This window comes from Carettochelys insculpta, chromosome 20, assembly GCF_033958435.1.
Source record: "Carettochelys insculpta isolate YL-2023 chromosome 20, ASM3395843v1, whole genome shotgun sequence".
In the NCBI taxonomy this organism is placed as follows: domain Eukaryota; kingdom Metazoa; phylum Chordata; order Testudines; family Carettochelyidae; genus Carettochelys; species Carettochelys insculpta.
In genome coordinates this window covers 126,508-150,097 of record NC_134156.1, presented here as the reverse complement: position 1 = coordinate 150,097, position 23,590 = coordinate 126,508, and the positions used below count along the sequence as shown (strand labels likewise).

Genomic DNA, 23,590 nt, shown 5'->3' with positions numbered 1-23,590 from the left:
ACTAAACAACAACAACAAGAGCCCTGGAAATGATAAGATCAGAGGAGAGATGATTAAATATGGTGAAGGAAGTATGATTCAGGAAATACAGTGAATATGTAATATAGCACGGAAAGAAGGGAAGGCACCTAAGGAATGGACAAGATCTGCGCTAGTGACAATGCACAAGAAAGGAAGCCCACTGTAGTGCAAGTACTACAGAACTATTGCCCTAATGAGTCATCTAGGCAAAGTGCTGCTGATGATAATGACAGAGAACCTAAGATCATAGACAGAAAATCATCTAGTGGACAAGCAAGCAGGGTTCAGGAAAGATAGAAGTACCATACAGCAGATATTGGCACTAAGATTGATAGTGGAGAAACTTCGATGAAAGAACATCTACACTTGCTTCATCTATTATCAGAAGTCATTTGACAGTATAGATCAGAAAGTGACTTGGGTGGTGTTGGAGTCATAGAGAGAGAATAGCAGACTGATACGGTTGTTGAAGGATATCAATAACAATGTGGAGGCAGCAGTGAGAAAATGCGGAGAGTTGGGAAGTTGGTTTAGAATGAACTGAGGTATGAGACAAGAAAATAGGATATTGTCGAATATCTTCATCGGGCATCTAGAGAAAGCGATGTACAAGATCAAGGGAAGAGGTAGAAGGGATATCTGTGCATGAGATAAGAATTAACAACTTAAAGTTCACAGATAATAGTTATCATTGAGGAACATGAAGAGAAGCTAGCGAAAATGGTGCAAGTGCTAAAAGGAGGAAGGGAAGCAGTACGCACTGATTATAAACATTGATAAAACACACACAATAGTATTTGGAGATAAGGAAATAGGAAGGAAGATCAGTGTTGATGGGATTGAACTTAAGAACACACAGAAGTTCACGTACCTGGGGAGCAACATAATGTATGAGCTATACTCTAAGAGAAAACAGCAACTAGAATATCGAAAGGAAGAGTGAGTTTGAAGGCAATGGATGAGATCTGGAAAAGCAAAGTGATTAGCATAGGAATGAAGCTGAGAGTTTTGAAAACGTGTGCATTCAGCAGCGTGCTGTACGGATGTGAGACATGGGTGATAACAAAAGATTCAAAAACAGAAGACCATTGGCTTTTGAGAGAAGTTGTTATAGAAAAATCCTGAGAATAGTATGAATGAAGGTCACCAAAAAGGAATTATATAGGAAGATACAGCCAAAAGAGAACCTACTGTGGAAGGTTATACAATGCAAGTTACAGCTACTTGGGCATATTTGCAAAATGAATAACGAACGAATAATCAAGACACTGGTATTCAGCATAATGGACAGTTTGAATAGGAGAGGCAGATCCCACAGAAAATAGGTAGATGACATAGTAGATCGGTGCGGAGCTAGTCTACAGAAACAGCCACTCCGCACTGAACAGGGAAAGATGGAAGGAAATAGTGAAAGAGGCATCAGACATCAATGGGCGCTGAGCCCATGGTGGTGGTGGTTATTGCTGCTGTTGATGATGAAGAATCACTGTTTCCACTCAAATTTTTCATTAACCTCTCTTATGCACACTTACTCCATGACTATTTTGAATGCCTTCATATTTAAAAAAATTGTGGTCCACATTCACATACAAAGCACCCCCCCGTCCACACACAGAAGTTCCTACTCGCCACTGCTCCCACTGTATGCAGCTCCCACCCAAAGGGAGCTGTGAAGTCACTGTTTGGGGTGGAGGAATATGCGGAAACCCCGTGGCCCTCCCACCAGCAGGGGCTTCAGGGACATGCTAGCTGCTTCCAGGAATGGCTAAGGAAACCTGTCTTCGCCCCATTGTGCTGCTGGTGGCATGCCCTCTTAAGTCCTCCGCAATTACCCATTTGCTCCCCTATTTTCTCAGTCATTGGGCCTGGTTTCCAACACATGTGGCCTGATGGAAACAGAGGGATTTGCACTGGAATCACCTCAGAAGATTACACTGATTGTGGTGATTTGCAGGCCTCCCTGGTTGAGAAGAGAGATGCAGGTAAGAGGGTTAAATTTTTCATGTTAGGTCTGTTCAGGAAACTGCCAATTTGAAATTGTTTTGGTGAACTTATTGATCCCTCCAGTGTAACGCTATTGTGTTAAGCCAATATGCTGAAGGAGAATAAATAAAAAAAAAACCCAGGATATCTAGTTTATATGGGAACCTCCCCTCTCTAAGGAAAGATACTGTAAAAGATTACTTACCTGAAAAGAGTTCATAATTAATTGAATGAAGAGTCTTATGAGTCTTGAATATCCTTCAACTTGCTCATCAGGGATGAAGGTAAAGACGAATTCATGGATCCCCAGTAAAGGTATTAACACCAGAGTAGATCTTGCTAATCTTGAGAAATACAATATTCAAATTCTTTATTTTTAACATCCTTGATGTGAAGCTGAACATCCACCTACAGAGAAAGACTAGCAGGTCCCTCAGAGCTCCAGTCTGGGACTGATACAAGAACATCACTAATAATCTGGAGGAGAGAACAGCAGGTGCCAAAGACGGAGGTACTGCATCTGCAATAAAGGACTTATCAGGAGAAAGAAAGCAAAGGCAAATGAGACAGAGGTGAGATTAGATTTAGGGAACTGGCAAATACCAATTAGAAGACTATTATTTGAAAAGCGATGTGAAAAGAAGGACTTGGGGATGGGCTGTAGTGAGAAATTCTGAATAGCAAACTGACCACAGAGGACAGCATTAATAAACTAACAGACAGTTAGCTGCACCTAAATATGTGGCTGCTGCCTAGAGGTATTGCACTTCCACAGCTGCCATTCACTTAATTCAGCAACTCTGAAAATCAGACAACTTTTGTTTAGGTGCATAATCATTAGGTACCTATGTTTGAAAATGTGACCAGAGATATTTGGCTTAGAAGAGGTGTTCCTCTACTAAGTCAGGTTCTCCACACTTCCAGGAGCTCACCACACAATGTTCTTTGGGACACCTGTACAGAGGAGTCAGACAAAGAAGGCATAAATAGCTCCTTTTAGATTGTTAGCTCTGTATAGTGAGGACTTTCATTTTCTATACATGTGTACATTGCCCAATACAAAGGAGTCCTAGTCACAGTTTACCTCTAGGTGCTAATGCCGTATAAATGATTAAATTATATAAAGTGGAATAATAAAAAAAATTAAAGCTGCAAAGTCAAGAAGTCAGAAAATAAATAGGGGAATTAAGATGGTCTATCCAACAATGATGTGCCCCATCCTTTTTCATATGCATTATTATACAATATTTACAGGATCACTGTGCACTGAAAGGGAGAGAGATTCTCTGCAGGAGTAGGGGGGAACAATGAGCCAAACTTAAGATTGCACAGTCACTTTATTTCTGATATGTCCTTATTTTTGAATGTTTGACTTTGAAACCTCACTGTTATATTAATGTAGATAATTATAATTGTCTATGGTTTTATGAAAGCCAACTGAATAAAACAGAGATTACATTAAGTAGAACCATACTGACCCACCAGATGGGTCTCAGCAGGGTTGAAACCTTTAGATCCACAGCACAGACTTAGCATCATCCAAGATTAAGGTTTCAAGAGACCTCAGGAGATCATGAAGTCTTTTCGCTACAAAAGGAGGACCAAACTCAACTAAATAATCCCAGCCATAGCTTTGTCAAGCTTGGCTTTAAAAACCTCTAAGGATGGAGATTCCACCATATCCCTAGGCAACCCATTGCAGTATTTCCCCACCCTTCTAAGGAAAAAGTTTTTCCTAATATCCAACCTAGACCTCTCCCACTGCACTCGAGACCATTGCACCTTATTCTATCCTCAGATATCACTCAGACCAGCCTGGCTTCATCCTCTTTGGAACCCCTCTTTAGGTAGTTTATGGCTATTATCAAGTCCCTGCTCACTCTTCTCTTTTGCAGACTAAATAAGCCCAGTTGCCTCAGCCTCTCTTCATAAGTCAGGTACACCAGCCTCCTTATCAGTTTTGTCGTCTTCTGCTAGACTGTCTCTAGTTTGTCCTGATCTTTCTGTGGTAAGGGGCCCAAAACTGGACATACTACTCCCAGATACAGCCTCACCAGTACCAAACAGAGGGGAATAATCCCTTCCCTCAGTTTGCTGGCCATGCTCCCGCTAAGGCAGCCCAATATGTGGTTACTTTCTTGGCAACAAGGGCACACGGTTGACCCATATCCAGATTCTAGTCCATAGTACTCCCCAGGCCCTTTGTTACAGAACTACTGCTTAGCCAGTTAGTCTCCAACTGTACCAATGAATGGGATTCTTCTGTCCTAAATGCAGAACTCTGCATTTGTCCTTCTTGAACCTCATCAGATTTCTTTGGTCCAATCTTCCAGTTTCTCTAGGTCACTCTGGACCCCATTCTTACCCTTCTGCACTTCTCCCTCCCACTTACTGTCATCTGTGAACTTACTGAGGGTGCAATCCAACCCACCATACAGATCATTAATGAAGATGTTGAACAAAACTGGCTACAGATCCGACCTCTGGGACACTGTTTGATACCAGCTTCCTAATTAGACTCAGACATTGATCACTGACAATCTAGCCAGCTTTCTATGAACCTCATGGGCCATTCATATAAACCATGTTTCTTTAACTTGCTAGCAAGAATACTATGGGAGAAAATATAAAATGTTTGCTAAAGTCAAGGTATATTATGTCTACTGCTTTGCCCATATCCACAGAGCCAGTTATCTCACCATAGGAGGCAATTATGCACTCACAGTTGAGTTAATGGAGTAATTAGTAGCAGTAGAAAGCTGTTATCTCTCTGTGAAACACATTTTGTTGGTGGGTTTCACTGAGACTGCTGGACTCTGGTTCTACTCCTAGGTTTAGCATGAGAACACGTTGCAGTGGTCACAGATATTTTTGCCTCCATCCAATCTGCTCTGACCCTTCTGCACAGTTATCCCACATCAACCTCCATTTTTCTCCATCCTTCCCCCCACCCACCCCAAGTATGTGCTAGGGCATGCCCATTGCCAATAGAATCTTCAGGGAATAATGCTGTAAATTTTTCAGAAAAGTCTAACTGAACACGTGCAAACTGAAATTTTTCAGAGACATAATTTTGTCAGAATAGGTTAGCTGACTAGACTTCTGAGGAACAAGTTTAAACATGAGTTTTGAAAAGTTTGGTTCTCTGTATGTCCAGTACAGGGCTACTGTTTTTTAAATTATAATCTGAAATATTAACTGGATTTAAACAGTATTTATTGTAAAATGCACATTTTATAATTTTTAAAGGTCAAGCATGACATTCTCCTGAAATCCCTATAACAACTTTTTATATTATGGCCCATATATTTTCATGTTTTCCATCCAAACTCTTTTAGTTGCAGTTTTTCAAGACAGCACTATATTTTTCCTGAAGTTCTGTGCATTTTACAAGTTCACCAGGTATTCATTTCACTCCAAAATTGTGGCTGCAAATTCATACTATGTCTCTAGCTTGAAAAGAATGATGATGAGGTTTACATTTTCAATCAATTTACATACTTGGAATCTGGCTAGACATAAGGCAATATTGTAACATAATGGGTCCCAACAGGTATGCAAAGATATTTTCAAGAAAAGAGCTGCAGGTGAATATTGTGTAGTATCATGTGGTGTGTTCCTGTAGGCAAGCCAGAAATTGTCCAGTTTCTGCTGAATCAGAATAGACTTATTAGCTTTTAGGGATGTTTTGGTGTTTGTACAAAGCATTCCACTGTTTTTGTAGCACAATACTAAACTGAATGTATGTGCTGAATTCCATGTAAAGCTAGGAACTGCTGAAATTCTCAGAACAGAACTGAGGTCCATTGCTAGGTAACTCTCTCTTTCATTGTAGCTGACTGTGTATGGTTATCATAGCTAAGCTTCTCTTCCACTCAACCTTCACATACAGTAGATATAATGAATATTTGCATCCAGCAAATCATCCAACAAATCAACCCTGTTATGGTCAAGGACTCCTTGCAAACTGACTCCTGCCACGCTCAGAAGAAATTTTCCCAGAATCCTAGTGTGGCATTCAATCATTCTGAGCAACAGCAGACATGATCTTAACTGCCCGACAACTTCAAGAGGAATGTCATGAACAAAACTAAGCCTTACACATGAGTTTAATCAACCTAAACAAAACATTTAACTCAATTAATCAATCATAACACCCTGTGGACCATCCTCTCAAAGACTGGCTGCCCCAAAAAATTCATTAGCATCTTGAAACAGCTTCACAACAACATGACTGCCACAATATTGAGCAACAATCGATCCCAAAGTGACCCCTTTGAGGACAAAACAGGAGTCAAACAAGGCTGCATAATTGCCCCATCACTGTTCTGCATTTTCATCACCATGACACTTCACCTCATTGATGGCAAGCTTCCAGGTGGTGTGAAGATTGTCTATAGAATGAATGGGAAGCCTTTTAAACTTAAGAAGACTGAAGACTAAAACCAAGACTTCCAGGACATTGATCATAGAGCTCCAATATGCAGATGGCAACATGTCTGGTGCTCTCTCTCCTGGAGTCCTTCACACCATCTTAATCACTTTCACCAAAGCATACAAAAACCTCAGCTTCAACTGAGCATCAGAAAGACCAAGATGCTCCACCAACCCTCACCAACAGGACAGTCTGATGTACCTTCTATTGAAAGACAACAGAGAACTGCTGGAAAATATGGAGCATTTCCTATACTTGTAACTCATCTTTCCACTGTCAACACTGAGATGGAAATCCAGTACTGTCTGAGCTGTGCGAGCTCTGCTTTCGCCCGTTTGAGACAAAGGGTCTGAAAACTGGAACATCTATGCCAAGACAAATCTCCTTGTATACTGCATAGTGGTTATTGCAATGATACCGTACACATATGAAACATGAACAACATACAAGCGTCATTTGAAGGCACCTGAAAAATATCAGTGCTGCCTCACAAGAATCCTAAATCTCTCTTGGGAGAATTGGCACATGAACACTAGTGTACTGGAAGAGCTGAACATGACCAACATTGAAGCCATTATGATTCACAAACAACTTTGTTGGACTGGTCACGTGGTTCCCATGTCTGATCCGTGCCTCTTGAAACAGATTCTGTTTTTGGAGTTGAAGGAAGGATGGAGGAATGTTGCAGGCCAGAGGAAGCAGTTTAAGGCACGCTGAAGGTACACATGAAAAAATGCAGCATCAATACCAATACTTGGAATAGCCTTACCCAGGACCGTCCCCAGTGGAGAGCAGTAATCCATGAGGGGATGGCACAATTTGAGAGGTCCCAACGCACTGCAAACAAGGAGAGGCAGAGATGAAGAAAAGACAGGCAAAAACTGATCCACACCCCTCCAACAGCTACCAATATCTGCCTTTTCTGTGATAAGACGTGTGGCTCCAGAATCAGGCTGATCAGCCATCAATGGACTCACAAATCGAAGGGTGACATGAAGATATCTTCTCATTACTGAGTGAGTGTCAAGAAGGTCAAGGAGTTTCTGCCTAGGTCCACGAGAGTACATCCAGTGAGGTAGTGAGGGTCACTATTTTGAAATGCTGTGTGGGATTGTATCCATTGAGATTGCGCAGATCAAGAATGGGTTTCCATCCTCCCATCTTCTCGACCATAAGAAAGTAATGGGAGTTAAATCCCTTCCTCCTGTGTTCTTGCAGGACATGTTCTGTATCTCCTAGTTGTAGTAGATGCCGTAGTTCCTGAATAAGGGCATCTCGTGAGATGGATTTCTGAAGAGGGATGGGTGGGGGGGGTGAACAGATAGGGGACGTAGCTGTAAAAGGAATCAGTAATGAGTACACTCTCTCGAGCACCCATCTGTCCATGGTGATTTTGTTCCATGCCTGACAGAAAGAAGCCAGTTTGTTCCCAAATGGTGTGCTTACTTTTGAATGCTACCTTGGAGAGTTTTGGGACGTACTGCCTTTGACCAACTCCTCAAAAGATGGTTGTAGTGGTGCAGGGTGATCAGTCAAATGGCAGAGTCTGGTTTGTCATTGTTTGCGCCTGTTTAAATGTCTCTGTGTTCATATAAATGGTGCTGGTTTGCTTCTCTGATTTAAAAATATCTTCTTTGTTTTCTCCTTGTTATGGGTATACAGGTCTCCTCATTGTTTTTAAAAGAAGAATAGCATCAATTGTTTCATCCAGGCCAACTAGTCCTTATAAGCTGTGAAAGTGGGCAGTGTAGTCCGAAATGGACCAGCAACCCAGTTTCAGGAAGTGAAGGGAGGCCTTTGCTATATGAATGTAGTTTGGTCATCAAATATAATTGAGAAAACAGGAATGAAATAAAAAAAAAAAAAAAAAAAAAGTTATTCAGCATGGGATTGCTTTGCTCCAGCAGTTGTAAGACCTAATCTACAGCTTCCCTATTCAGGAGACAATTTATAAGCTCTTCCTGGGTCTAGTCTGTAGAATATATAAGAAGCCAAAGGAGATAAAGTAGATGGCTGTGATCCAGGAATTTTTTTTTCCTGTCACTACAAATTTGCCCAACAATGGGACTTAGGCCCCCTACTGGAGACCGTTGAGAAGCCTGGAAAGGAGTATTCGGTACCTGGTTTTTCAGCATTTGGTTCTGGAAGCTTTGGAGGTTCAGTACATCAGCCACAGTTATGTTATTGTTTTGCATTCTCTAGTGGATGTCATGAAGGGAGGATGCTGGTTAGTTAGTGGTCTGCTCACACTGTCATGGAACAAGGTAACACTCATAACAGATAAAGTTCAGCTGAGTCAGTGTCAGGCCTTATTCCAAGAACAGAACACAGCAACTAATGGATAAGAAGCCAGGCCATTGTTGCATTGAGCAGTCACACTGGCATTTGCAGAGCTCTTATATAGCCAATGTATGGGGCCACAGGAGATCAGCAACCAGTAGTAGGTAAGTCATACTAACACAATGACAGACTGCATGAGTTCCTTACATCTCATATGCCAAATAGTGCTCAGCCTGTATCTATGCCTGGTTTGGAGCTCCCTTAGGAAAACTCAGTAGACTGGAGGAAGTGATGAGAGTGATTCAGTAGGTGGGTTTCTTCGCTATGAGTCCTTACTGATCCCAGAACCACAGCAAGGCACATGGGCAAGTTAAGGGATGCAGATGACTTTGAAGCGGTTGCCCTGCCCCCGCGCAACACGTCTAGGGCCCAGGCTTAAGTCTTCAGCCACCTGACATTGAAAGTCTCAGAGGGATGTAAGTTTTGAAAGATATAAAAGTGGGGTTCTCATAGTAGCATCCTTCAGTCTACGTAGACTATGGATTGTGCCCTTCGTAGTTCCATTTGGCATCCTCATTTGCAGCGTCGGCTGTGACTGTGAAGACCCACGAGAGTGACAGTCCTTGCTGCATCTGTTGCATACGTAATGGGTGTCTGGCAGGTCCTTGCTGTGCTTTCTGTGGGCTCGCTTCTCCTTTGCTAGGTGTCTGATCCTCAACTCACCCTTCTGAAGGCCCTTGTGTAGTTCCTGCCTCCATCTGCCAGCTCCTCCCAGCTGTCTGGCTTGATGTCTACTTCCCTGAGGTCTCTCTTGCAAACATCTTCGTAGCGCAGCTGGGGGCGTCCGGGAGGTCTTTTGCCAGAGGCTAGCTTGCCATACAGGATGTCTTTCGGGATCCTTCCATCATTCATCCTGTGGACGTGGCCAAGCCAGGGGAGCCGCCGCTGCCTGAGGAGGGTGTGCATAGTTGGGATTCCCCTTGCTCAAGGACGGTAGTGTTGGACACTCTGTCCTTCCACGATATTCCAAGGATGCGCCTGAGGCGGCGCAAGTGGAAGACGTTCAGCCTCTTTCCCTGGCAGGCGTATAGGGTCCAAATCTCGCTGCCATAAAGGAGGGTGCTGAGGATGCAGGCACTGACTTGCATTTTGGTGTGAGTGTACAGCTTGTTGTTATTCCACACTCTCACCGAGTCTGGACAGAGTTGTGGCTGCTTTACTGATCCTCCTATTTAGCTCAGTCTCCAAGGACAGGGTGTCAGTGATGGTGGACCCAAAGTAAACGAACTTGTGGACGACCTCTAACGGATAGTTGTCAATGCTGATTGATGGAGAATCAGCAACGTCCTGAACAAGTACATTTGTCTTCTTTAGGCTGATGGAGAGCCCAAAGTCCTTGCATGCTTTGGAGAACCGATCCAGCAGCTTCTGAAGCTGGTCTTCTGTGTGTGACACGACAGCAGTGTCATCTGCGAACAGCATATCTCTGATGAGGACTTCCTGCACCTTAGATTTAGCTTTCAGCCTTGCAAGATTAAACAGTTTCCCGTCAGATCTTGTGTGCAAAAAGATGCCCTCTGGTGAAGATCCAAAGGCGTGTTTAAGGAGGAGTGCGAAGATCCCGAACAATGTCGGAGCAAGGATGCATCCTTGTTTGACGCCGCTCCTGATGCTGAAAGCATCTGATAATGTGCCATCGTATTGGACGGTTCCTCTCACGTCTTCGTGGAAAGACTGAATCATCTTGAGTAACCGTGGCGGACATCCTATCTTGTGGAGCAGTTTGAACAGAGGGGTCCTAAACATTTATCACTAAAGATCCCTTATCACCTAGTGCAAAACAAAGTATAGCAATTACAACTAGTACTGGTATCTACATTCAAATCTCCTGTAACACAACCCAAGGCTTGTCCTTGTGGGTCTCTGCACTACGTGTTGGTCTAAAACCATCCTCAGAAGCCCGCTATGTCCCTCACTCTGCTTCCTGTGCTCGCAAGGGCTTGGTTCACAGCATCACTGGGCCACTCTCATCATTGGCTAGTCCAAAAATAGTCTTTCGGGGAGGAGGCTCTCTCCTTACCTGCTGCCCCTCTAGGGCTGGCCTGATGCGTAGGGTGGTCTGGGGGGAACCCGGTCCCCTCCCACATGTCCCGGGTTCCAGCCCAGGGACCCTAGGCAGTTTTGGCAGGAGGGGCTTCCCTATCTGGGCCTTCTTAGTGCCAAGCCAGCCTCCCTGCACCACTTCTGCCAGACCTCACCTTGTAACACAACCACAGTACCTTCCTCTGATAGCTGCAGTTCTTCTCCTTGGTGAGTCCTCTCTCCCCAGTCTGTCCTTTATCCCCTTCCCCTTCCTTCCTGGGGGGAAGCTTTTTTAAGGGGTCCACAGGTCCTGATTGCCTGCAGCTGCTTAATTAGCCCCAGGTGTTGGCCCACCCTGGTGCTGCAGGCTGATCCTTCCTGGGCCTTAGTCCTTGGGGAACATAAAAGGGCACACCCAGTTGCCTCTATATCTCCCCTCCCTCAGGGTGCTGTAGCTGCCTGTGGGCCTGGGTCTACCACACTCCCCATACTTCCTTTAGCATTTCAGTTGGCAAGTTACTATTCTTCCCTTCCTCTAATAAGACACTTGTTTTACTTGATTAGAATGGCTGACATCTTACCATTTGGGTGGCCATATAGAATATTATATATGCTGCACAGCACTTTAGGAACTTTCTGAAATACAGATGACTAAATAGCATTTTGATATTTATCACATACCTGTATTTGTAATCGTGAAAGTTCATTTGCTGGGCTTTGAGTTTGGAAATTAACAACTTTAGAATTTTTAGGAAGATGCAGAAATTAACCTTAAAAGAAAATATACACTGATTAGTTACAGTAAATGTCACGATACAATAATATCAGTTATACATGCATATATGATGTTTGTGTATAAAACATTTCAAAAACTAGTAGAACATGAAAGTAACAGCAGCAAGAAGTCGAAAGTTAGGGAGTGTCAGAATTATGTTTGCTTGTGCAGCTTTCATTCTGCTCCCTTGTGTGTATGCATTATGAGACACTAAGTACATCGCCACATTTTAGTTTTTCTGCATGAGCCCTGCCTCATTCAGTCATGGGCAGTTCTTTCATCATTCTCTTGCAATGTGTGTTCCCAGGTCCCTTTCAATACACACCGCCCAAATCCTGAACTCAGTGTAAAATTATTCGTGTCCTCATGGAGTTTTCTTCTACACTTATCATGCTGTTAGAGCACTTCGCAAACGTTAATGAATCTATCTTGACATCACCCAAATGAAATGAGTAGGTGGTATTATCCCAATTTTACTTCTGGGAAACTGAAACATAGGGGGATTAATAGCAAAAATGTCAGATGCATCCACTAATATCAGATGTCCAACATGAAATACATAAATTCAGAAGTTTTCAAAGTCCTTAGCAATATATAGCAATGCACATGTTTAAAGCACAGCCTCCACTAGTTTCAACTGCAGTTGAGAGTATCCAGCACCTGGGCAAATCTGGCCAGTATGTCAAATTGGACCCAGAAAAAGAAACAAACAATGAGTGGCTAGCTGTGAAAAGGTTGGTTTAAACAACTTACTAGTATCACACAGGAACTCTGTGGCAGGGACAGGGACAGAATCCAATTCTCCAGGGTAGCATTCAACTTCCTTAACCAGCAAACCACTCTCCCTTCCTGCAGCTCTCTGCCTCATTTAACACACAACTTCCAACTTCTGCAACGAATTAGACAAGGAGGCTATGGACAGCCTCAGTGCTCAGACAGTGCTCAGAGCCAGACCTATTCTATACAGAGAATGAGGCGGGGTCCCAGGAAAATATGTGGGATCATGTAATTAAAGACAGCATGGGCAACCTTAATTCTGGAATTTCCAAACTTTCCATGCTTGAGTTTATAATCATGTTCCTTCGCCACAGTTTTGCGTATAACTTCCTAGATTTTTAAAAACCAAACAGAAGAGATGAAAATTCCATAATGTGGAGAAATAGTCACATCGTCCACATGGTACATCAGTAGTAGGGTTCATTTAAAAAAAAAAAAAAAACACACCTCTTTTGATAGGGAATTGTATTTTATCTAAATAATTACTTCTGCAAACAGTACCTGCTTTCAACACAAATTAATGGTGGAAATCACCCAAAATAATTCCAAGACTGTATGTTTTAGCAACATACCTAATCCTGACTTACACGCTGTCATTGATGTAGAATCCACCAAGACACTTGGTACATTCTTCAAAAGTTAATCATTCTAGCAATTAAAATTTAAGCTTTGCTTCCAGTCTGAGCCAGCTATTAGCTATTTCTTCCCCATATAGAAGTGACTTGATTACTCACTCTGGCTACGTCTACACTAGCCAAAAACTCTGAAATGGCCACGCAAATGGCCATTTCAAAGTTTACTAATGAAGCGCTGAAATACATATTCAGTGCCTCATTAGCATGCGGGCAGCCACAGCGCTTTGAAATTGATGCAGCTCGCCACCATACAGCTCGTCCAGACGGGGCTCCTTTTCGAAAGGACCCCGCCTACTTCGAAGTCCCCTTATTCCCATGAGCAGATGGGAATAAGGGGACTTTGAAGTAGGCGGGGTCCTTTCGAAAAGGAGCTCCGTCTGGACGAGCTGCGTCAATTTCGAAGTGCTGTGGCCGCCCGCATGCTAATGAGGCGCTGAATATGTATTTCAGCGCTTCATTAGTAAACTTCGAAATGGCCATTTGCATGGCCATTTCGAAGTTTGGGGCTAGTGTAGACACGGCCTAAGTCAGGGTTTCTAATTCTGTACTCATTCCTGTGGATCTTCACCAAACCCTCCCCAATTTATCAGCAAACTTCTTGAATTGTGAGCACCAAATAGAGACAGTATTGCCTCGATAGGAAGTGATTCTCCACCCTGCTGTGAGGCTCAGGGCTCTCCCTCCTTCCTCTCCCTGCAGTGGTGCTCCAGCATGACTAGAGTGGTAATATTGGCTTGTGCCCTGGCAGGCGGGAAAGCCCAAAGACTCAAAGGCTGGTTTCAAATCAGGGTGCAGGCCATATCCAGCCCACAGGCTCTAGGTTCCCCACCCCCACCACAGAGGAAACAAACTTCATTATGATTCCCCATTTACAATTACATTCAGAGACCTATCAACTGGCCAGCATTTAATTTGTGTTATATTAATTTTATATCACTCTAGTTTTTAATTAAAATATTCAGCACCCATCCCACTTAATTTACTTTTTCCATAGGTCCTATTAATGATAGGTGACACCCCACCCTGCTTTTTTTCCTCTTGTTCTTACTAATTCTTCTAATTTTGAAAGAAGAAAGCCAGTGTAGACGCTGCTCTTTCAAAAGTAAGCCCCATCTTTGAAAGAATCCTTCTTCCCATTAAATAAAGGGAAGAAGGATTCTTTCAAATATGGGGTTTACTTTCAAAACAGCAGCGTTTACACTGGCTTTCTTCTTTCGAAAGAAGTGTTTTTGAAATTAGAATATGCAAATGAGGCACCAAGTATGCAAATCTAAACCTCATTTGCATTTTCAATTTACCTCACTTGCATACCTCTTTGAAAGAGGAATGCTAGTGTAGACACAACCATACAGTATTTGCTGTATATATTTGTATTTACTTTCACTATACTGTACTTATGGAAAACATTACTCAACCTTATTTATGGTTAAAATGTCTGTTATTTGAGAGTTCCGGACAGTAGAATGATGAATATGAAAGAGTTTATTGCTTAGGGAGGATTTGAAGACTAAAGGGAATGGTCACAAAAACTAAGCAGCTCTGAAAGAATGGTGTGACCACAGTACTTGGGATAAAGTGATGTGCGTGATTTGGCCTGGGTATTACTCCTTATAAAAATGTACAAAATGCAAAACTCAATGTAGCCTCAAAGAGACACTCTGGAAAGACTTATCAATAGTATCTCTAGTATACGAAGAGATTGCAAGAAGTTTATTTCACAGACTGCATGTACACAGATTTTCACCAGCAATATAAGTGCTGTGTGGTAAGTGGAGTAGGATGATAAGATGCCCTAATTTTACAGTGGCAGTCCTGAGTGTCAGGGCTTTTTGTTATGTAAGTCCCTATTACCTCCAGTGCTTGGTCCTGATTTTTCACACTTGGGCCGTGTCTACACTAGCCAACAACTTCAAAATGGCCATGCAAATGGCCATTTCGAAGTTTACTAATGAAGCACAAATACATATTCAGCGCTTCATTAGCATGCGGGCAGCCGCGGCACTTAGAAATTGACACGGCTCCCTGCTGCGCGGCTTGTCCCAACGGGGCTCCTTTTCAAAAGGACCCCACCTACTTCGAGGTCCCCTTATTCCCATCTCCTGATAGGAATAAGGGGACTTCGAAGTAGGTGGGGTCCTTTCGAAAAGGAGCCCCGTCTGGATGAGCCACGCGGCGGCAAGCCGCGTCAATTTGGAAGTGCCGCAGCTGCCCACATGCTAATGAAGCACTGAATATGTATTTCAATGCTTCATTAGTAAACTTCAAAATGGCCATTTTCATGGCCATTTCAAAGTTTTTGGCTAGTGTAGACATAGCTTTGCTGTCTGGCCACTGTGATCTACAGTGGATCAGGAGTGGGCACTTCAGAAGGAGTCTTGGGTAACTCAGGTGTGCCTGTTGCTAATCCATATGGAGAAAGCAATGCCTGTGGAAGCTTGGAAGTAGTACTTGTGTTGTTTTGCCATTACTGGAGGCTTTTAGGGACAAGTCAGACAAACACCCGTCAAGGATTGTCTAGATTTACTCAGCCCTTTCTCAGCATTTCTGCAAAGTTAGTAATAAATTCATAGAAACCCCACACCAAATAAACAATGAAACAAAAAACTGATTTCCCTGACAACTCAAGTGCACGTGTCCTGCTAGACACAGGTTTTGTTGTACTTCTTCCTTCCTCCGTTTTTAATCACTCTTATTTCATGTTGTAGATTCTTTGAGGGCAGGGACTATATCTTTACTTGAAGTGACCACTGCACTTTGTCTTTTTTTGTATTTCCAAGAATTTTATTGTGGCTGAAATGATAGTGATAGCCAATCACACCTGTATAATGTATAAGCAACAGAGAAAATAATCCTTACTGTAATGAAAAGTAACACTGGCCCTCGGATGATCCACCAGATTCCCTTATTGTCATTTGTTGCCCAGCACCTATGGATTAATATAAAATATGTTAGATTCCTCGAAACAAGTTTGAGAATTTATGTAAAGAAATCATATTGAAAGGTATTTGATAAGCTTCAATATTTTTATGCGCTATTCCTTAGAAATAATAGAATCAAGCAGAAAGACGATGCTTCCAATGAACTGCAGTTCTGGGAGGCTTGTTGTCTCTGTAGATTCACATGCTGGGGATAAAATGTCTTATGCAGCAAACTTTGGGAATACCTCACCAAAACAGACTCTTTGGGAGCCCCAGGAGCAGCTCTCTAACCACCCAATGTCAGGTAGCTGAGTTTATAGAGAAACTGTCAGTCATGTCACTGACAGAACCATCAGAGAGGTAGCCATGTTAGTCTGTATCTTCAAAACAATAAGAAGTCCTGTGGCACCTTATTAGTCCTGTTGTACCTCCATTAGTCTATAAGGTGCCACGGGACTTCTTGTTGTTTTGACAGAGAAATCTCATCTTCTGTAAACACTGTTTCCTGTTTTAATCCTTAATTACAATAACTCTACAAGGAAGAACCCATAATGGGAGGAAAATGGCATGGTGCCACCACCACTGCATGCCTCACTGGAACATCTTACCCATGATTATGGCAAAGTCTCCTTAAATTTAAGTTTTGAAATTATGACTACTTATGTTTATAACAGGCTTGTGACACTCTGAAGCTCAAAGTAGCACCCTGGAACTGCCATAATGACCACTGCAATATGACTCTGATGTGCTTTGTCCAATGCATGCCTTATATCATTTCAGAAGTCTTGATCTGTTGAATCTTAATACACCGTTGAATTGTCTGTGTTACCACTGTCAGTGTAGTTAGGAAGTATTGCTATGTGTTACTGAAATATGTTGTGAAGTTTGGAAACACCCATAACCAGCCTTTCAGTTGCAGCATCCATCACTAGCCAGGAGGATGCTGATGGCTAATGAGAAAGCATCTACTATCCAAGAGCCTCCTTAGACAAGGCACATGTGCAATGAAGATTGTGGGTGAAATAGGGACTGTTTGATTCACATGTCACAGCAAGACTTTTTCTTATAGCTGGAAGAAGTTGTAAAAAGAGGGACAATAATATCATCACTTAGCCTCTCATCTCCTTCCACCAGCCCCAATCTGCACACCTGAAGAGTATCTGGGGGCGGGGGGAGGAAGACGTGGACAGAAAGACAAGACGATGTATTAAGAGAACCAAAAAAGTGCCATCACTGCTAAACAACAAAGTAAAAGGAGCAGTGAGACGAAAAAGGCATTGTTTAGAAAACTGAAGTTAAGTCTTAGTGAGGAAAATAGAAGGGAGCAAAAGCTCTGACAAACAACATGCAATATTAAAAAAAAAAAAAAAAAAAAAAGTATCAGAAGCAAGAAGCTTGGAAAACAACCAATGCGGGGGCTGGATGATCCAGATGCCAAAGGAGCACTCAAGGACAATGGCATTATAGAAAAATTAAATGATTCTTTTTATCGGTCATCATAGCTAAAGATGTACAGAAGAGTCCCAAATCTGAGCCATTCTTTTTAGGTGACAAATATGAGGAATTGTCCCAGAATTAACTGTCATTAGGGAGGTTTTGGAGCCCCTGAAACATACAAATGAACTAAAGGAGTTACAAGTCACCAGGACCAGATGGCATTAAATTCCAGTTATGAAGAAACAAGATTGTGCAACTGCTAAACTACTAACTGTGATTTGTACACTATCATTTAAATATGTTTCCATACCGAATGACTGGAAGATAGGTAATGAGATGCCAATTTTTAAAAGAGCTCCAAAGGTGATCTTGGGAATTACAGGCTGATAAGCCTGATTTCAGTACCGGGCAAACTGTCTGGGGGATATAGCAACATGATTTTTGAGCAATCTATTAGAATTTTTGAAGGGCTCAACAAGCACATGGGCAAGGGGATCCACTGGATATAGCGTACCTAGATTTTCAGAAAGACTTTGACACGATTCCTCAGCAAAGGGCTCTAGCCAAAGTAAGAGGCGATAGGATATGGTCCTTGCAAGGACTAGTAACTGGCTAAAAGACAGGAAACCAAATGTGGGTGCGTCTACACTTGCATTCCTCTTTTGGAAGAGGTATGCAAATGAGGGAAATTGAAAATGCAAATGAGGTGCAGATTTGCATCTTCAAAAGAATCCTTTTTCCCATTAAATAAAGGGAAGAAGGATTATTTCGAAGATGGAGTTTACTTTTGAAAGAGCAGCATCTACACTGGTTTTCTTCTTTCAAAAAAGCTCTTTTGAAATATGCAAATGAGGTACAAAATATGCAAATCTATACTCATTTGCATTTTCAATTTTCCTCATTTGCATACCTCTTTCAAAAGAGGAATGCAAGTGTAGACGCACTCTGTAGGAATAAAAATGGTTAGTTTTCAAAATGGAGAGAGGGAAATAGTGGTGCCCCCCAGGTCTGTTTTGGGACCAGTCATATTGAACACACTTATAAGTGATCTGAAACAGGGATAAACAGCAAGATGGCAGAATTTGCAGATGATACAAAAGTACTCAAGACAGTTAAATCAGAAACAGATTGTGAAACACTTCAAAAGAATCTCTCAAAACTGGGAGCATGGGCAACAAAATGGCAGATGAAATTCAATCTTGAGAAATTAAATGTAATGCACATTGGAAAACTTAATCCCAATGATACATATACAGTAATGGTGTCTAATTTAGCTGCCACAATTCAGTTATTGCAAAGTCAAGGTTGTACCCTATGGACTCTTCACAAGGCTCAATTTCAAACTGAAGTTATGGACTCTATGGACAACTCACCGTCTGGAATTCTCTGACCCATGTTAGGCAGGTCAGATTAGATGAACATAATGATCCTTTCTGCTCTTAAATCTATGAAAAAGACAAAGGCTAATGTGGGGAGTGATTACAGTTACCACTGTCCACAATACAGTTAAAAAACCTGAAGAAGGGAACACTAGCCACAGTCTGACCATCTTAGTCCCTCAAAAATTTCTTTGCTTAAAAGTAAAACATCTTTAAAAGCAGTGAAAGAATAATGAAAACCCTTAATTTTACGAACAGTGAATATCTTAAAAACTGGCTTTGGGAAAATAAATAAGGATTGAAGAAATGAAAAATGTAGGGTGGTGTTACTTCAAGGAGAGAATTAACAATGGTTTGGTGGAGTATTTGCTTATGAAAGTGAGAGAGTATGCACTTGTGCAGAAATGATCTGGGTGAAATTATGCTTACCGTACACCACTGAATCATAGCTGTACCTGACATTACTGTTGATTTGCTCATTTTACAATGCTTGGTCGTGGTGGTTATGTATAAACAAAACTTACCTTTTTCAAAATGTGGCATATGTGTCTTTACCATGTAAGTGCTTGTTGTGATGCCATAGTTGAGTATTGCCATTAAAGCAGACAGTCAACTATTTCAAAATGTATGAAATACACAGCATATTCTTCCCAAAATTATAGCACTTACTCTCCAGAATCAATCTTATAAGAGCACCATTATACAGTAATTTACCCTGTGTCTTCCAGTTTTGATCTGGCTATGCCCCAGGGGGCCACAAACAGAACTGGAACAACTGTTGGAAAGAAAAAGGACAACTTACAATCAGGTTTGCAAAATTTTTAGTACAAAACACAGACATGTTACATTTGTGCCTAATCATCTTATATACAATGATTTTCTCTCTTTTCAGGATCACTGTGACCCTTAGAAAACTCCAGTGCCAACTGACAAAAGAGTTCATTACTCTGTGTCAGCACTGCCAATTATGTGATAAGGTCACAATGCTTAACACAGTTTTCATGGTATTTATCCATAAATAGTCAGGTATCATGTGAAAGATGGTGACATACTAGTCATTAATATCATGGTGAAACATATATACTGACACTATATAGGGATTTATGTATACCTCCTGAAAATACATTTTAAAAAATGGAACAAGGCAAATCTTTAAGAGATTCTACTTTATTAGTTGGAAATATAAACATCAGTAAGTGTAGACCTAGAATTCTGTGTTATGTTTTGTTTATACATGTAGACATTTCAGTTTTGATTCAGTATCTCTTAAAACTGAATCCTGAATAAAAACACACGACAATTTCATTGTAAATTTGCATCAGTATAGCAGTGCTATAAAGGAGCAGATTGTGAGTTGTACTAATTGAGCTGCATGTACACTTGTGTGCTCAGGCACAGATTGGCTGGTAATTTCTACGAGATGCAAAAGTCTGGAAATTGCATGACTGAGGACTAGGGGTTGGTGAGGTTCTATCGCTAACTTGCACAAAGGGCAAGATCTGCAGACACCTGAAATTCAGGGCTTGAGTGTGGCCAAAAGCTGTTCATTTCAGGGAGCTGAGTTACAGCAGGCAGGGAAAGACTGGTTTCACACCAGGGGTGGGCAGTGGCAAAGAACTTCACAACCTTGGGTACCCCAGGGTGCATTATAATCATCTCAGGAAAGTACATACTAAGATTCAACTTTCTTGTGTCTTTTGTTGTTTACATAACAAAGACAATATGAAGAAACCTCTCAGATCCAGTGGAGTCTCAAGATATACACAAGCATGCCAGGCTTAGCTAAAAACATGCTGCTGCTCTGAGTGGATTGTTAAAACTTCAGACACAGAACATAGTGAGCACCACCAGCAGCCTCAAAAAGTATTTAAAGGAACAGTTTTTTTTCCTGGATAGTTAATTATAACATCTCTCACTCTTCAGTGGGACTATTCCAGAATCTTTTTCTTGTATTTCTCTCTTAGCAATCTGTGTTGCCTCTCTGACAGTCCATGACCCCCTGTGTGGTGGGGGCTGAATGGAGTGTGCTTGAAATGTCTCATAAAAAGCACGTGATTCTGAAGTGTAAAGCTGTAGGTGCACTATCAGTTATTGTTTCTTTGCACTGTCCAAATGAAAAAAAAACAAACACACACCATTTACATTTTCTGTGTTCTCATCACTTGTGAACTATTTCTTTCCATCCACAGGCAGAAAAAAATTTTGTGCACCAAGGCATTGTGGATGTGTATCACCAACAGAAACACATGCTGACCACTGTGGGCACTCTGCTCATCAGCTGGGCAGCACCCTGATCTCTTTGGTAGCCACCCAAGTGGTCAACGTACAGTGAACACTGCTTATGAATCTAGCAGGAAGTACATTTTTAAAAACTAATTAGAAATATAATTTATGGCTCTCAGGTTGGTATGATCCTTTGCTTCATACGGTGCTAGTGCTACTAATATCCAAGGTCTTTTTAAAGATTCTATAGGTATGAGATGTTCTTTGAATTGTCTTATTCATTATTTTGTATGGCTTGCATGGTTCCAAACTATCACAGAATCACAGGGCTGGAAGGGACCTCAGGAGACAATCTAGTCCAGCCGCATGCTTCAAGCAGGATCAACCCCCACTAAGCCATCCCAGCCAGGACCTTGTCAAGCTGGGACTTAAAAACCTTGAGGGATGGAGAATCCACCACTTCTCTAGGCAATGCATTCCAATGCTTCACCACCCTCCCGGTGAAGTAGTTTTTCCTATTAACTAACCTACACCTCTCCCTCTTTAACTTTAGACCATTACTCCTTGTTCTGTCATCTAACACCACTGAGAACAGCTTCTCACCCTCCTCTTTAGAGCTCCCCTTTAGGAAGTTGAAGGCTGCTATTAAATCACCCCTAAATCTCGTTTTCTGTAAACTAAACAAGCTGAAATCCCTCGGCCTATCCTCATAGGTCTTGTGCTCCAGCCCCTTAATCATTTTTGTTGGCCTCCGCTGAACCTGCTCTGGCAAATCCACATCCCTTTTATATTGGGGGCCCTCAAACTGGACACAGTATTCAAGATGTGGCCTCACCAGTGCCGAATAGAGGGGAGTAACTACTTCTCTACGTCTGCTCGAAATGCTCCTCCTAAATGAGCCCTACTATGCCGTTAGCCTTCTTGGCTAAAAGGGCACGCTGTTTACTCATATCCAGCCTTTCGTCCACCACCATAATCCCTAGGTCCCTTTCTATTGTACTGCTGCCGAGCCAGTTAGCCCCCAGCCTATAACAAAGCTTGGGAGTCTTCCGCCCCAGGTGCAGGACTCTACACTTCTCCTTGTTGAACCGCATCAGATTTCTTTTGGTCCTCCAATTTATCCAGGTCACTCTGGATTCCTGCTCTACCTTCCAATGTATCTACCTCTCCCCCTTGTTTTGTGTCATCCACAAACTTGCCGAGGGTGCAATCCAGTCCCTCATCCAGGTCATTAATAAGATGTTGAATAACACCAGCCCCAGAACCGAGCCTTGCGGCACTCTGCTTGAAACCGACCGCCATCCAGATATTGCACCATTGACCACTACCACTGGGACCAACCATCAAGCCAGCTGTCTATCCATCTTTAGTCCAGGGATCTAAAACATATTTCCTTAACTTATGGATAAGAATGTTGTGGGAGACTGTATCAAAAGCTTTGCTGAAGTCAAGGTATATCACATCCACTGACTTCCCCATGTCCACAGAGCTTGTTACCTCGTCATAGAAGCTAATCTTTTGCTCCTGTGCAATGCTAGCCATACAAATAAGTATAAAGAAAACACAAAATACCCACATTCCATCTAAAATATCAAAATCTATGCCAATAATAGAGCTCTGGACAATGAGGATCACTTCAGCTATTTAGGCTCAATTCCTACCAGCTCACTTAACCTTGATGGCGAACTTCAGCATGGAACAGAGAAAGCTTCCATCACCTTTGGCAAACTTACCTCATATGGTTGGAATAACAAATTGCTGTCCTTGATTCTGCCTTTTTGACCCTCAGCCCCATCCCTTCCAGGAGCACAGAGCTGCCCCCACCCATTGTTCAGGGGCCCACAGAGGCTGTCATCTCTGTGGCTTGCCATCATTACCATTTGTCAACACTAATATACAGTAGTCCCCTGGGTTATGAGAGGGTTGCATTCCCAAACACCCTGGCATAACTCAAATTTTGCCTAAGTTGAGGGGTGGCTTTTTTCCCTGCAGAACGCACATTCTGCAGCCAGGGAAGCAGCAGGAGCACCTGGAGCTCCTTTTGAAAGGTAAGTCCTGGGGTTGGGGCAGGGGGCAGTTAAGTCTGGCAGTGGGTTGGGGCTGTGTGAGGGAGACAGGGGGGCTAAGTCTGTAGTGGGTTAGGGCTGCAGACGGGGTGTCAGGTGGTGAGCCAGGGGTGTGTGGCCCTGTGGGAGTTTGAGCTGGAGCTGTGTGGGGTGGGAGTGAACCAGAGCCATATGGGGTGGGGGGAGGAGTGAACTGGGGCCACGTGGGAGGGGGTGAATCAGAGCCAGATGCAGGGTGGTGGTGAACCAGGCTGGGCAGTGTTGAACCAGGACCATGCAGGGCAGGGCGTGATCTGTGCATGGGCAGGGGGTGAGCTGGGGCCGCACACGGGGTGGGTTTGAGTCAGGGTCCAGGGGACTGGGATTTTGAGTTGTGCTTAACTCACATTAACATGAGTTAAGCGCAACTTGAAATCATGCATTTGAGGGATTACAGTAATTTGTCAAAACTAACACGCCTCAGACTTATAATTTGTCGTCATTAATTCAAGTCTGTCTTTGTGTTGCTAAGTATTATGGTTCCTAATCCTGAGGAGGCTGGAAACAATCAAAGGAACACACAGCCATCCACGGACCCTG

The 23,590-nt window shown here is 42.5% G+C and overlaps 1 protein-coding gene across 1 annotated transcript in view; it reads right to left on the bottom strand.

The window, feature by feature from the left end:
* GLP2R (glucagon like peptide 2 receptor) overlaps nt 1–23,590 on the bottom strand; it is an 82,541-nt gene that overhangs the window by 12,014 nt on the left and 46,937 nt on the right. Inside the window, exons 9-12 of the mRNA XM_075014999.1 lie at nt 19,437–19,497; nt 15,863–15,914; nt 11,483–11,589; nt 2,210–2,348 (exon numbers count right to left, since the gene is read on the bottom strand). Coding sequence (XP_074871100.1) covers nt 2,210–2,348; nt 11,483–11,589; nt 15,863–15,914; nt 19,437–19,497 — 359 coding nt within the window. The remainder of the gene's footprint in view (nt 1–2,209; nt 2,349–11,482; nt 11,590–15,862; nt 15,915–19,436; nt 19,498–23,590) is intronic.